Source organism: Carcharhinus amblyrhynchos, chromosome 5 (genome assembly GCF_965287045.1).
Source record: "Carcharhinus amblyrhynchos chromosome 5, sCarAmb.v2.hapA, whole genome shotgun sequence".
In the NCBI taxonomy this organism is placed as follows: domain Eukaryota; kingdom Metazoa; phylum Chordata; class Chondrichthyes; order Carcharhiniformes; family Carcharhinidae; genus Carcharhinus; species Carcharhinus amblyrhynchos.
This window is the reverse complement of record NC_137328.1, coordinates 14,258,865-14,274,923: the sequence shown is the minus strand read 5'-3', so window position 1 is coordinate 14,274,923 and position 16,059 is coordinate 14,258,865. Positions and strand designations below refer to the sequence as shown.

At 45.6% G+C, this 16,059-nt stretch overlaps 1 protein-coding gene across 2 annotated transcripts in view; it reads right to left on the bottom strand.

Annotated features, from left to right (window-relative positions):
* The window catches only part of LOC145342905 (tyrosine-protein kinase JAK2-like), a 270,756-nt gene that overhangs the window by 48,241 nt on the left and 206,456 nt on the right, over positions 1–16,059 (bottom strand). For both annotated transcript variants that reach the window (XM_080188485.1, XM_080188486.1), the window contains one exon: positions 10,440–10,597. In XM_080188485.1, the coding sequence (XP_080044611.1) occupies positions 10,440–10,597 (158 nt within the window). The remainder of the gene's footprint in view (positions 1–10,439; positions 10,598–16,059) is intronic.

Genomic DNA, 16,059 nt, shown 5'->3' with positions numbered 1-16,059 from the left:
AATGCTTTTTAAAAGACAAAATTGTACCAGCCTCTGCCACCACCTCTGACAGCTTGTTCCAAACACTCACCACCCTCTGTGTGAAAAAATTGCCCCTCTGGAACCTTTTGTATCTCTCCCCTCTCACCTTAAACCTATGCCCTCTAGTTTTAGACTCCCCTACCTTTGAGAAAAGATATTGACTATCTAGCTGACCTACGCCCTCATTATTTTATGGATCTCTACAAAATCACCCCTCAGCCTCCTATGCTCCAGGGAAAAAAGTTCCAGTCTATCCAGCCTCTTCTTATAACTCAAACCATCAAGTCCTAGTGGAATCCTAGTAAATCCTTTCTGCACTCTCTCTAGTTTAATAATATCCTTTCTATAACATGATGACCAGAACTGTACAAAGTATTCCAAGTGTGACCTTACCAATGTCTTGTACAACTTCAACAAGATGTCCCAACTCCTGTATTCAATGTTCTGACCGATGAAACCAAGCATGCCGAATGCTTACTTCACCACTCTGTCCACATGTGACTCCACTTTCAAGGAGCTAGGAACCTGTATCCCTAGATCTTTTTGTGCTATAACTTTCCCCAATGCCCTACCATTAACTGAGTAAGTCCTGCCTTGTTTCGATAGACCAAAATGCATCACCTCACACTTACCTAGATTAACTTCTGTCTGCCATTCGTCACTTACTGGCCCAATTGATCAAGATCCCATTGCAATCCAAGATAACCTTCTTTACTGTCCAGTATGCCACCAATCTTGGTGTCATCTGCAAACTTACTAACCATGCCTCCTATACTCTCATCCAAATCATTAATATAAATGACAAATAACAATGGATGCAGCACCGATTCCTGAGGCACACCGCCTGAGGTACACCTGTCTTAGGAGTCGTAGCGTTATGTTGCAACTGTACACAACTCTGGTGCGGCCGCACTTGGAGTATTGTGTGCAGTTCTGGTCCCCACATTACAGGAAGGATGTGGAGGCTTTGGAGAGGGTGCAGAGGAGGTTTACCAGGATGTTGCCTGGTATGGAGGGGAGATCCTATGAGGAGAGGCTGAGGGATTTGGGGTTGTTTTCGCTGGAAAGAAGGCGGCTAAGAGGGGATCTTATTGAAACATATAAGATGATTAGAGGTTTAGATAGGGTGGATAGTGATAGCCTTTTTCCTCTGATGGAAAAGTCTAGCACGAGGGGGCATGGCTTTAAACTAAGGGGGGGTAGTTATAGGACAGATGTCAGGGGTAGGTTCTTTACCCAGAGGGTGGTGAGGGATTGGAATGCCCTGCCTGCTGCAGTTGTAAATGCGCCTAGTTTGGGGGCGTTTAAGAGGTCTGTGGACAGGTTTATGGACGAAAAGGGATTGGTTTAGGTTAGTGGGTCATTGTTGTTGTTTTTTTTTTAAACTGGTCGGCGCAACATCGTGGGCCGAAGGGCTTGTTCTGCGCTGTAATGTTCTATGTTCTATGTCTAATGGCCAGGCACACCAGGAGTGCCTCCAAGGCCTCCAATGATGTATTCATTTTCTAACCTGCTCCAGACAAGCTTCTCCAATGTCTCAGTCCATGACCAGAATCTACCAGCAGTGGATAAGTTCACTTATCTCGGCAACACACTCTCTCAACCAGACACGTGCATGGATTGATGAAGCAAGTATAGCCTTCGGCAGCCTCCGAACATAAATTTGGGAATGAAGAGGCACAAGCCTGCCTACCAAACTCAAAGTCTACAGAGCAATAGCCCTGCAACTCTGTTCTACGTGTGCACGGCTTGGACTGTGTGCCAACATCATGACACTTCCAAGATACTTGCGATCCAGCTGCCTTTGGAGGCTTTGAAAGATCAGATGGCAGGACTGAGGTGCTCACCCAACCTGGCATGCCTATCATGCATATTATATTGAGGCAATCACAACTGAGTTGGGCTGGTGCTGGAATCAAAATGACTAACACTTGCTTAGTGCAGCAAATCTTCGATGGAGACCTTGAGTCTGGGGTGTGCTCTCATCATAGCTAAAGGAAGTATTACAAGGACACACTCATGGTTTCACATAGGACTTATTATGCTGACTTTGTTTAAATTTAAGCTTATTTATTAGTGTCACAAGTAGGTTTACATTAACACTGCAATGAAAATCCCCTAGTTGCCACACTCCATCGTCTGTTTGGGTACAATGAGGGAGAATTTAGCATGGCCAATGTACCTTACTAGCACGTCTTTCGGACTGTGGGAGGAAACCAGAGCACCCGGAGAAAACCCATGCAGACATAGGGAGAACGTGCAGACTCCACACAGACAGTGACCAGAAATCGAATCCAGGTCCCTGACGTTGAGGCAGCCGCACTAACCATTTGCCACCATGCGCCCCCCCCCACCCCCAACTAAATGGCAAACGAAAAGATGAATAACCTGTTGTCATTAAATGTTTCTGTTGTATCCAAAGCTTTCAAACTTTTGATCACTTTTGTTTGAAATTCAAAGGGAATAGTGATCCTGTGAGCAAGGTGATGAAGCAGCGATTACTGCACATATAGTTTCCCGATGGTCTATTTCAGTTTGAAATGCCAATTATTCTTGCACTCGGCATCCACTTCTCTTCGACTGACATTAGAATCTGGACACCTGCCATATACCACACAATTTGAACTGGGCTTAGACATGTCTATGATGAATGGAGCTGAGAGTCACTGGAAATCCCCGAAACACTCATGAGAATTTACAAGATGCTCAGGGTCACCACTTGGGGGCAGCACTAACCCATCAAGGAAATGGGGACCAAAACAACAAAACTTCACGGTGAAAGAAATCAACTTCTTCTTGGGGGGTTCTCTGCCCAAAGACAGTCCCCGCTCACAGCACCACGATTCCCATCAGGAGTAGGCAAAGGAGACAGATTCCGAATCCATCCCAGATAGAACTGGGATTCCAGCTAACAACCACCGCGCCCCCCCCACCAATTCCGAAGAAAAGGAGCCTGAGTTGCTGTGTCAACATGTGGCTCTTTTCATGACTTAGGAAGGAATTATAATATTTTTCTTTTGGTAATGAATCGCTGTCATGTACTCATGAACTGGAAAACAAGCTGGTGGAGGGGTGATCGTTGTAATTGGTGTAAGTGACAGGCACCGGAAGGGTCTAAGACAGAAGCAATTTTGATATAGAGTCATAAAATCCTACCCTGCAGAAGAGGCCATTTGGCCCTTCGAGTCTGCACCGATCACAATTCCACCCTGGCCCTATCTCCACAGTAAGAAATTCACAACACCAGGTTAAAGTCCAACAGGTTTATTTGTAGCAAATGCCACTAGCTTTCGGAACTGGCTGTTCCTTCGTCAGGTGGGTGGGAGTTCTGATCACATACAGACACAAACTCAATTTACATAAATAATGCTTGGAATGCAAGTCTTTACAGCTAATCAAGTCTTAAAGGTACAGACAATGTGAGTGGAGAGAGCATTAAGCACAGGTTAAAAAGATGTGTATTGTTTCCAGACAGTTAGTGAGATTTAGTTAGTGAGAACTCCCACCCACCTGATGAAGGAACAGCCAGTTCCGAAAGCCGGTGGCATTTGTTACAAATAAACCTGTTGGACTTTAACCTGATGTTTTGAGCCTTCTTACTATGTTTACCCAACGCCAGGATCTCCACATCATGACTACCTATCTCCATAACCACATACATTATATGTTTAGCTAGTCCCCCTGATGTTAAGGGGCAATTTAACATGGCCAATCAACTTAACCTGCACATGCACATGGAAGGGAACTCATGCAGGCAGGGAGAGAATGTGCAAACTGCACACAAACAGTGAGCCAAGCTGGGAATCGAACCCAGATCCCTGGAGCCATGAGACAGCAGCATTAACCACTATGCCACCATGCCTCCCATGTTGGTAAACCAAGAGGGACTTCAAGAGGAATTTCAAGAGGAATGTACACGAGGTGATAACATAGTTTGAAGTGGGTTGTTTTAGTTTAAAGGGGCATGTACAGGCTGTAAATATTGAAAGTAAACTTGGATAAGTTTACTTTCAAAATACATGAGCTACAGTAAAGCAAGGAATTGGATCAGGTCCCGTGAAAAGGACATTTCTGAGAGGTGGGATGAAACAACAGAGATCCAGGGGAAGGGAGGCATTTAAGAAAACATTGAAGGCTGAATGAGGGACTAGCTGTTTCGATCTCCCAGAACTGTAGCAGCCAGTTGCATCTTCAGGAACCAGTGTGGATGAGGCCAGACCTGGAAACCCAGTTGCTGTCAGCCTCAGGGGGTAGCCTAAGAGCAGCATGGTGGCACAGTGGTTAGCACTATTGCCTCACAGCACCAGGGACCTGGGTTCATTTCCAGCCTCAGGTGACTGTCTGTGTGGAGTTTACGCGTTCTCCCTGCGTCTGCGTGGATTTTCTCCGGGCGCTCCGATTTCCTCACACAGTCCAAAAGATTTGCGGGCTAGATTGATTGGACATGGCAAATTGGTTCTTAGTGTCAGGGATATTAGCAGGGTAAATACATGGGGTTATAGGTAAAGGGCCTGGGTGGGATTGTTGTTGGTGCAGGTTCGATGGGCTGAATGACCTCTTTCTGCACTGTAGGGATTATATGGAAAGGGCACTGCACAGAAAATTTACTGGAATTCTATAGATTTTAAAGTTTATAAGGATTGTTGCCAAGCAGAAAAGGAAAGATTAACATAGCTTAAGTTAAGCTCTTTCGGGACTATGTTAAAATGCTGTTAGTTATGTGAAGCATTTGTGTAATTTTTAAAATGTGCTTTATTTTCTGGAACTGATAGTTGAAAACAAACTTAATAAAAGTAACCAGTAATTTTCCACTCTAAAATTCATATAATTCCATCTTTTATCTACTGTGAATTACCTTTCATCAGAAGTTACACAGTGTAGTGTTTTTAGTCATTTCTTTGACCTAGTCTTCTCTTCCTCCCTGGCCACACACCTCACCTGAAAATTTAAGTCTTTCCACTTGTTTTCAAATCCCTCCATGACTCTAACCTTCCTTAGTTCCAGGCTGACTCTCTGAGATCTCTGCACTCCTCCAATTCTAACTTCTTGGAGACCTTCAATTTTGATGGCTCTGTCATCAATGCCCCTGCCTTCAGCAGTCTGGGTCCTAAACTCTGGAACTACCTTTCCAGACCTTACTTTCCTGACGAGCATTTACATTTCATAAAACCATCACAATTAACTGGTGATGTCATTTTCCTAATTTAAGAACATGACTTCCTCATAATACACAGATTGCAACAAAAAAAAACATTTTGGCAGCTTCCCTTTGGGATTTGGGAGCTCGGCATTTACCATCAGGCACAGCTTAATAAAACTGAGTACTCTTTGCGGTACATTAATAGAAAAAATCCTTGATTGGCTTTGAATTGGTGATGTTACAGGCAATAAGGGTGAAGGAATATTAAACCAGAAGCAGCACTGTGAAATTTGAAAGTGGGAGACTGCAAAAAGGCTTTGGCAATTTCCAACACTTGTCCAAAAGCAGGAGTTATAACCTTGGGTGGTTTACACAGAAGGTCACTAAGTTAATAAATTGGTAGTAGGATTACCCGCAGTGGTGAGAAAAACATAATTTGAAGTATATCACAGCGTTTGAAACTGGAAAGAAAACATTGAAGGCCAAATTCTCCAAAGGCCAGTCACTGGAATGGGCTCAGATTCAATTGAAAATGAAGAAGAAAACTTGAACTGAAAGAATAAGAAATATAAAGAGAGGGAAAGCGAGGGAAATGAAAGGGGATGATCATTTCAACAGGAACATGCAGAAAGGCAGGAGAGAGACAATACGAGAGAACAAGACTAAAGAAAATGGGAAAGGGAGTTGGAAATAGAAAAGTCAGAAAAGGGAGAAAGAGGAAAAGAGAATTCCAGTTGAAAAAGCTGGCAATTAAACAGAGAGACACCAGAAGGTGGAGAAAGATTTACTTCTAGATGAAAATATAATGGGGAGATGTTTAAATTTGTACAAATTTTTCCAAAGAGTGAGGAAAGAGGTGTGGAGGTTTTATTCTTTATCTCATTTGAGAAGATAGCTAAACTGATGAAATGGCCAAAAGAAATTTGGACAGTTCCTTTACAGAATAGGTGGTCAGTAGAGTCAGTGAGATATATGCATTGCTGTCAGAAGAAACATTAAAGGAATATAATGGTGTAAAGAAGGCTTTTCTGAATGTATACAAGTTGGTTCCAGAGGCACATTGACAAAAATTTTCAAATGTGAAGGAACAGCCGAGACAGACTAGCATTGAGTTTGAGACAATCAAACAAGTAATTTCGACTGGTGAATAAGGGCATTTAAAAGAGGCAACCTACGAAGGCCTCGGAAATGAATTTCAAATCTATTACCACATTCTGCTATCTTAGATGCATGCCGCTATTGGCAACTTCTTTAATCCTTAACACTACCATTAACATATCCTTTGTCATGTGCCCTGGACATCTTTGTCTAATCTCTTCTATCTTACAGCTATTCCTGACCTTCAAACTTTGCTCTACCTCCTCTTAGACAGTATAAAATCTCCATTTAGCTCTGACAAAGTCATACAGACTCAAAACATTAACTCCTGTTTTTCTTTCTTAATAAAAGTAACCAGTAATTCTCAGTTCTAAAAACCATCCAATTCCATCTTTTGTCTACTGCTTTTTGTCAGAAATTACACAGTATAGCATGTTTACTCATTTCTTCGACCTAATTTTCTCTTCCTTCCTGGCCACACCACCCCACATAAAAATTTGAAATCTTCCCCTTTGTTTTGTGCTCGACAGACTGGAGGGACTGATTGTGGACAAGTCGCCAGGACCGGATGGAATGCATCCGAGGGTTCTGAAAGAAATGGCGGAGGTGATAGTGGATGCCTTGGTGGTTATTTTCCAAACGTCGCTGGATTCTGGGGAAGTGCTGGAAGATTGGAAAACGGCTAATGTTACGCCGTTGTTTAAGAAGGGTGCCAGGCAAAAGGCAGGGAATTATAGGCCGGTTAGTTTAACGTCTGTTGTAGGTAAAATGTTAGAATCCATCATCAAGGAGGAAATAGCGAGGCATCTTGAGGGGAATTGCTTGATAGAGCAGATGCAGCACGGTTTCATAAGAACATAAGAACATAAGAAATAGGAGCAGGAGTAGGCCATCTAGCCCTTTGAGCCTGCCCCGCCATTCAATAAGATCATGGCTGATCTGTTGTGGCTCAGTTCCACTTTCCCGCCCTCTCCCCATAACCCTTAATCCTCTCTCTTATCAAGAACCCATCAACCCGCTTCTTAAAAATATTTAGCGAGGCAGCCTCCACCACTTCAACGGGCAGAGAATTCCAGAGATTCACCACCCTTTGAGTGAAGAAGTTCCTCCTCAACTCCGTTCTAAACCGCCTCCCCTTTATCTTGAGGCTGTGCCCCCTAGTCCTACTGTCTTTTTTGAGCGGGAAGAGTCTCTCCACCTCTATCCTATCCATCCCATTCATCATCTTGTACGTCTCAATGAGATCTCCCCTCATTCTTCTAAACTCTAACGAGTACAAGCCTAGTTTATTCAGCCTCTCCTCATAGCTCAATCCCCTCAACTCCGGTATCAGCCTAGTAAACCTCCTCTGCACTCCCTCCAGGGCCAAAATATCCTTGCGCAGGTGCGGCGCCCAAAACTGCACACAGTTTCGTTAAGGGGAAGTCGTGTCTGACAAATTTATTGGAGTTCTATGAGGATGTGTCTATGGCGGTGGATAGAGGAGAGCCGGTGGATGTGGTCTTTCTTGATTTTCAGAAGGCGTTTGACAAGGTACCTCACAAGAGGTTATTGCAGAAGGTAAGGGGGCATGGAGTTGGGGGTAGGGTGTTAGCGTGGATAGAGGATTGGTTATCAAATAGGGGGCAGAGAGTGTGGGTCAATGGGTGCTATTCGGATTGGCGGTTGGTGACTAGTGGAGTGCCCCAGGGGTCGGTGCTGGAGCCTCAGCTATTTACCATTTATATAGATGATCTGGAGGAGGGAACTGAGTGTATGGTGTTGAAATTTGCTGATGACACCAAGATTGGAGGAACGGCAAATTGCGCGGAGGGTGTGGAGAGTCTGCAGAAGGATCTAGATAGGCTGGGCGAATGGGCCAGGAAATGGCAAATGGAATTTAATGTTGGCAAGTGTGAGGTGGTCCACTTTGGTAGGAATAATGGTGGGAAGGACTATTACTTACGTGGCGAAAAACTGCAGCAGGCGACGGTGCAGAGGGACCTCGGGGTCCTTGTGCATGAGTCGCAAAAACCCAGCCTGCAGGTGCAGCAGGTGGTCAGGAAGGCAAATGGGATGCTGGCCTTCATAGCGAGGGGGATTGAATATAAAAGTAGGGAGGTCTTGCTGCAGCTGTATAGGGCATTGGTGAGGCCGCAGCTGGAGTACTGTGTGCAGTTTTGGGCGCCGTACTTACGCAAAGATATTTTGGCCTTGGAGGGAGTGCAGAGGAGGTTTACTAGGCTGATGCCGGAGTTGAGGGGGTTGAGCTATGAGGAGAGGCTGAATAAACTAGGCTTGTACTTGTTAGAGTTTAGAAGAATGAGGGGAGATCTCATTGAGACGTATAAGATGATGAATGGGATGGATAGGATAGAGGTGGAGAGACTCTTCCCGCTCAGAAAGGACAGTAGGACTAAGGGGCACAGCCTCAAGATAAAGGGGGGGGGCGGTTTAGAACGGAGTTGAGGAGGAACTTCTTCACTCAAAGGGTGGTGAATCTCTGGAATTCTCTGCCCGTTGAAGTGGTGGAGGCTGCCTCGCTAAATATTTATAAGACGCGGGTTGATGGGTTTTTGATAAGAGAGGGGATTAAGGGTTATGGGGAGAGGGCGGGAATGTGGAACTGAGCCACGACAGATCAGCCATGACCTTATTGAATGGCGGGGCAGGCTCGAAGGGCTAGATGGCCTACTCCTGCTCCTATTTCTTATGTTCTTATGTTTTCAAATCCCTCCATGACTCCGGCCTTCCTTATTTCCAGAATATCCTCTGACCCTCTGAGATCTCTGCGCTCCTCCAATTCTAACTCCTTGGACACTCACAGTTTTGATGGCTCTGCCATCAATGCTCTTGCCTTCAGAAGTCCAGGCCCTAAGCTCTGGACTTCCCATTCGAAACCTCTTCACCTCTCTGCTTCACTCACTCGCTGCTTTTTAGATGCTCCATAAAGCCCATCACTTACCTTTGGGTCATCTGCCCTGTATCCCTCTATATGACTGGGTATCACATTCCCAAAAAGCACCTTGAAGCATTCTATTATGTTCAAGGCACCTGAGAACTGCAATTGTTATCATGGTGGTACATTTGCAACCTTGACCTGTGACTGCAGACCCAGATAGAGTAAGAGGGGAGGAGGAAGGTCAGGGAAATGCAAAAGTCTTTCCTTTTCTGTTATGTGAACAGCAAATCTGAGGCTGGGGATTTGCTGCTGGGGTTACTGTGAGTGTGAAAACATCCCTACAAATGAGCATCTGCTGACGTGCCAACAGAATTGGCCCTCAATGCCCCTGTCTATATCCACGGAAACGAAGCGGAACTGATCGAGAGCTTCTCGGTGTTCAGACCATCAACAATCTGTCCTGGTCCCTCCATGCTGATGCTATAGTTAAGAAAACTCACCAATGCATGCACCCTCTCAGAAGGCTAAAGAAGATTTGGCATGATCCACTTCGACTCTCACCAATTTTTACAGGTGCACCATAGAAAGCATCCTTTCCAGATGTACCACAGCTTGGGATGGCTGTTGCTCTGACCAAGACCGCAAAAAAGGATTGTGAACGCAAGCCAGCCTCCCATCCATTGATTCAGTCTACCATTTCCCCTGCTTCGGAAAAGCACCCAGCATCATCAAAGACCCAATAAACCTTGGACATAATCCACTGGGAAAAAGTTACAAAAGCCTCAGAACATGTACCAACTGACTCAAGAACAGCTCCTTCCCTGCTGCTATCAGACTTTTGAATGGGCTTATCAGATATTAAGCTGACCTTTCTTTGCACCCTATCTGTAATTGTAACATTACATTCTGCACTCTCTCCTTTTTTTCTCTCTTATGGACTCTATGGCCAGAACTTTACCGCTATGCAAACGGAATTCTCCGTTGGCCTCGGGCAGGATTTTACGAGCCTTGCCCGAGCGAGTTCATAAAATACCGGCCTACAAATGGTATGGTTTGTCTGTCTAGTGCACAAGAAACAGTACTTTTCACTGCATAGAAATACACGTGACAATAATAAATCAAATCAATCTACTTTCCCCCTTCACAGTCAACATCAGGGCTGACTTCATGCTCGAGGTTCCTTTTAATATTTTCTCTTATAAAGTTCAAACAGTGAGTGAAATTGTTGAAGTACGGGTTACGCTTTCCCACTTGGATGTAGCTTTAATTAGCAACATTTAAAAGCTGTTTAGCACTTACGCAATGGGTCCATGGCAGTTGCTCTGAATGTTTTCCAACAACCGAGGAGGTGCAACCTCTTTGCAGAGGTAGTGATGGGCATCTGTAGTCAGCCTGTAATACCCGTCGATTAGCGAGACAAAGGAGAAACCTTCTCTTAGGGACGGAAACTCAACTTCCTATTTTAAAAACAAAAGCAAACTTGAATAAGCAATTAGAAAAACTCAACGGTTCAAGGAGAAAAACAGCTTCATGCTAGTTCTAATGTCACTAAAAGTCCATCAATTTATTTAGTAGCATCACAAGTAGGCTTACTTTAACACTGCAATGAAATTACTGGGAAAATCCCCTAGTCATTGCACTCGGGCACCTGTTCGGGTACACTGAGGGGGAATTTGGCAAGGTTGATGCACCCAGCCAACATGTCTTTCAGACTGTGGGAGGAAATCTGAGCACCTGGAGGAAGCCCACACAGACATGGGGAGAACGTGCAGCCGGTGACCCAAGCGGGGAATTGAACCCAGGTCCCTGGTGCTGAGAGGCAGCAGTGCTAACTACTGTGCCACCATGCCACCCAAAGCTGTTCCTTCCCTGAGATACACAGCGTTAGAGCAAAAACTGTCCCAAGATATATATATATATATATACACATATATATATATATTTATATACACACACATATAAAAATTGAACTGAACAATACAATGTATTGAAAGAAAATTAATATTGTTAAAGCTGAACTGCATTCCTAAATTACGTGTACAGACAGTCCTACTTAAGACTGGCATTGTAGGGAATTTTAAATCATGACAACTTTGGTCTTAAAAACATTCAAGTCTCTCACATAATGCTCATCCATCCCCAAAAAGAATTTCTTTGAATGTTTTCATGGGATTGTACACATCCCTAATAGTCCTTAAACGGAGTGGCTTGCTCAGCAGATGGGCAGTTAAGAGTCTGTGGTTCTGGAGTCAGATGTAGGCCAGGCCAGGTAAGGAAGGTGGATTTTCTTCCCGAAAGGACATTAGGGAATCAGATCTGCTTTTGCAGTTGGCAGGTCTGATTCTCGCCCCGAGCAGGGATTGTGCACTTCTTACCCTGACTTGAGCTACTGCCATGGTAAGGAAATGTCAAGCTAAAAGGTAAAGTCTGAAGGACACAGCCATAGGAAATGTGTAAATCAGATAACCGGGATAACAAGGCCAGAGTCACAGGCTGGGATTTTCCAGCCCTGTCAATGACAGGACCTGCCAGCCAACCAAAAGTCTGTTTGGCAGGACTGAAAGATCTCAGTGATGGCCAGGGCTGGAAAATCCTGGCCACAGTTTGAAAGCTGATCACATTCCAGGAATGCAGAGAGGACAAGGGCGAAATGCAGAAAGTACAAACTAAAGTGGGTGATATAACCATCTAATTAATACTTTGGACACTGGTGGAAAGTTCAAACAAAACTTATACCCATGTACTGTACAAAACTGCATCAACTTCATAATCTGGATATGCACTCTTGGGGAAAGTACTCGAGATGCAAATATTATCACACAACGGCTCTCCACCTATACATGGTGCTTCCTCCTAGCTCAACTTTCAGTTGAGGAATGCGGGGGAGGGGGGGGGCCTCTTGATTGCAAATGTTGTACAAACTCGAGCTCGTGTTAAAAAGTTGGTGGGCAGGTTAAGAGAGAAGGAACTCAGTCACAAGTTAGGAGGCAGCTCCGCACGCAGTTTGATGAAAGAGATAACCTATAGCGCAGGAAGAGGTGCAGAGCTGGGGAGGGGGATGTGACAGGAAGACGTAGCCTGACACAATTATTAGACCACAAACCATGCCCTTATGGTAGAGCAACACAAGTGAGGCAGCCTATATTTGATAATTAAAACAATAGTATAAGCAGATATATTTAGGGGGAGACGATGGCCTAGTGGTATTACTGCTAGACTATTAATCCAGAAACTCAGCGAATGTTCTGGGGACCCGGGTTTGAATCCCACCACGGCAGATGGTAGAATTTGAATTCAATAAAAAAAAATCTGGAATTAAGAATCTACTGCTGACCCATGAAACCACTGTTGATTGTTAGAAAAACTCATCTGGTTCACTCAAGTCCTTTAGGGAAGCAAATCTGCCATCCTTACCCATTCTGGCCAACATGTGACTCCAGAGCCACAGCAACGTGGTTGATTCTCAACTGTTCTCAGGCAACTAGGGATGGGCAATAAATGCTAACCAATCAGAGACACCCATGTCCCATGAATGAATAAAAATAAATAAATAATATATTTGATTATAGCATCCCAGCAGTGCACGTATGGAAAATTTTGGCACTAGCCCTCGAGTGTATATGAAGGCTTGTGATAGGACATAATGGGGGAAAATGTGAACTGATCCACTTTGGCTGTAAGAATGAAAAAATAGCATGTTACTTGAATGGAAAGATATTGTACAATGCTGCAGTGCAGAGGGATCTGGGTGTCCTAGCACATGAATCACAAAGTTATAATGTGGGTCCGTCATCAAGGAGGAAATAGCGAGGCATCTTGAGGGGAATTGCTTGATAGAGCAGACGCAGCACGGTTTCGTTAAGGGGAAGTCGTGTCTGACAAATTTACTGGAGTTCTATGAGGATGTGTTTAGGGCGGTGGATAGAGGAGAGCCGGTGGATGTGGTCTTTCTTGATTTTCAGAAGGCGTTTGACAAGGTACCTCACAAGAGGTTATTGCAGAAGGTAAGGGGGCATGGAGTTGGGGGTAGGGTGTTAGCATGGATAGAGGATTGGTTGTCAAATAGGAGGCAGAGACTGGGGGTCAATGGGTGCTATTCGGATTGGCAGTTGGTGACTAGTGGAGTGCCCCAGGGGTCGGTGCTGGGGCCTCAGCTATTTACCATTTATATAGATGATCTGGAGGAGGGAACCGAGTGTATGGTGTCGAAATTTGCTGATGACACCAAGATTGGTGGAACGGCAAATTGTGCGGAGGGTGTGGAGAGTCTGCAGAAGGATCTAGATAGGCTGGGCAAATGGGCCAGGAAATGGCAAATGGAATTTAATGTTGGCAAGTGCAAGGTGGTCCACTTTGGTAGGAATAATGGTAGGAAGGACTATTACTTACTTGGTGAAAAACTGCAGCAGGCGACGGTGCAGAGGGACCTCGGGGTCCTTGCGCATGAGTCGCAAAAACCCAGCTTGCAGGTGCAGCAGGTGGTCAGGAAGGCTAATGGGATGCTGGCCTTCATAGCAAGGGGGATTGAATATAAAAGTAGGGAGGTCTTGCTGCAGCTGTATAGGGCATTGGTGAGGCCGCAGCTGGAGTACTGTGTGCAGTTTTGGGTGCCGTACTTACGCAAGGATATTTTGGCCTTGGAGGGAGTGCAGAGGAGGTTTACTAGGCTGATGCCGGAGTTGAGGGGGTTGAGCTGTGAGGAGAGGCTGAATAAACTAGGCTTGATTCCACTGGTTGGTGCTACATCGAGGGCCGATGGGCCTGTACTGCACTGTAATGTTCTATGTTCTCGTTAGAGTTTAGAAGAATGAGGGGAGATCTCATTGAGACATATATGATGATGAATGGGATGGATAGGATAGAGGTGGAGAGACTCTTCCCGCTCAGAAAGGACAGTAGGACTAGGGGGCACAGCCTCAAGATAAAGGGGGCTGGTTTAGAATGGAGTTGAGGAAGAACTTCTTCACTCAAAGGGTGGTGAATCTCTGGAATTCTCTGCCCGTTGAAGTGGTGGAGGCTACCTCGCTAAATATTTTTAAGACGCGGGTTGATGGGTTTTTGATAAGGGAGGGGATTAAGGGTTATGGGGAGAGGGCGGGAATGTGGAACTGAGCCACGACAGATCAGCCATGATCTTATTGAATGGCGGGGCAGGCTCGAAGGGCTAGATGGCCTACTCCTGCTCCTATTTCTTATGTTCTTATGTACAGCAAGTGATTAGAACAACAAATGGAATGTTGTCATTTATTGATTTTGATTTGTATTATTATTGTCACATGTATTAACATACAGTGAAAAGTATTGTTTCTTGTGCACTATACAGAAAAAGCATACCATTTATAGAGAAGGAAAGGAGAGAGTACAGAATATAGTGTTACAGTCATAGCTAGGGTGTAGAGAAAGATCAACTTAATGCAAGGTAGATCCATTCAAAAGCCTGATGGCAGCAGGGAAGAAGCTGTTCTTGAGTCAGTTGGTACATGTCCTCAGACTTTTGTATCTTTTTCCCATTGGAAGAAGGTGGAAGAGAGCAAGTCCGGGGTGCGAGGGGTCCTTAATTATGTTGGCTGCTTTGCCGAGGCAACAGGAAGTGTAGGCAATGTCAGTGGATGGGAGGTTGCTTTGCGTGGATGATTGGGCGATATTCCCGGAGGCTAAAATTAGCGCACTGAGTGGGCTACAGCGCATGCGCCAATCTGTCAGTGTTGAGATCAGTGCATGTGTAGCGGCCCCACACTGATAGCCTCCCAATTGTTGGCCAGCACCCCCCTCCCAACCTGATTGCTGGCCCCCTGACCTTTCCTGCACCAGCCCAGAGGCCCCCCCAACCCCCGTAGACTCAACCCCCTCCGATAGTAACTCCCTCCCGCAGTGCCAAACACAGAGTGTGTGTGTGAGACAGAGTGTGTGTGTGTGAGACAGAGTGTGTGTGTGTGTGTGAGACAGAGTGTGTGTGTGTGTGTGAGACAGAGTGTGTGTGTGTGTGTGAGACAGAGTGTGTGTGTGTGTGTGTGTGTGTGTGTGTGTGTGAGAGACAGAGTGTGTGTGTGTGTGTGTGTGTGTGTGTGTGTGTGTGTGTGTGAGAGACAGAGTGTGTGTGTGTGAGACAGAGTGTGTGAGAGACAGAGTGTGTGTGTGTGAGACAGAGTGTGTGAGTGTGTGTGTGTGTGTGTGAGGCAGAGTGTGTGAGTGTGTGTGTGTGTGTGTGTGAGGCAGAGTGTGTGTGTGTGTGTGTGAGGCAGAGTGTGTGTGTGTGTGTGTGTGTGTGTGTGTGTGTGTGTGTGTGTGTGCATGCGTGAGGCAGAGTCTGTGTGTGTGTGTGTGTGTGTGTGAGAGAGAGACAGAGAGTGTGTGTGTGTGTGTGTGTGTGTGTGTGAGAGAGACAGAGTGTGTGTGCGCGTGCGTGCGTGTTGGTGGTGTGGACGGATGGATTCTCCCATCCTCTGCACTAATTTTTCAGTGCAGTGGTCTGGGACAATCCCGTGGTGGGCGGTGCACGGGATTCGCATCTGCGTTCCCACCCCATGAATGTCTCTCAGCGCCAGACTTTCGGCGAGATCTGCTCCACGCCGGAAATCAGCAGGGATGTGGGGTAAACACTTGAATCATAATTTTAATATCATTTAAAAGCTATTAGCAGGCACAGGCATGGGGCTTGGAGCGCAGGACTCCTACTCCACCTTTCCCAGGCAAATTTCGCTCCAGTAGGGCTTACGGTAGCTCCTCACTTTCGTGGCACTTGTGGCCCGAACCCGCTGGAGTGAAGGCGGTGCAATGAGGTCCCCTCAGAGGGTTGGGCGGCAGGTGGGTGGTGCCCCTGGGCACTGCCACCTGGGCAGTCCAAGGGGCAACGTTCCAAAACTCAGGGGGCATGCTCGGTGGGGAAAGGAGGGAACCTAGCGATCGGGGCGGGCTGGGG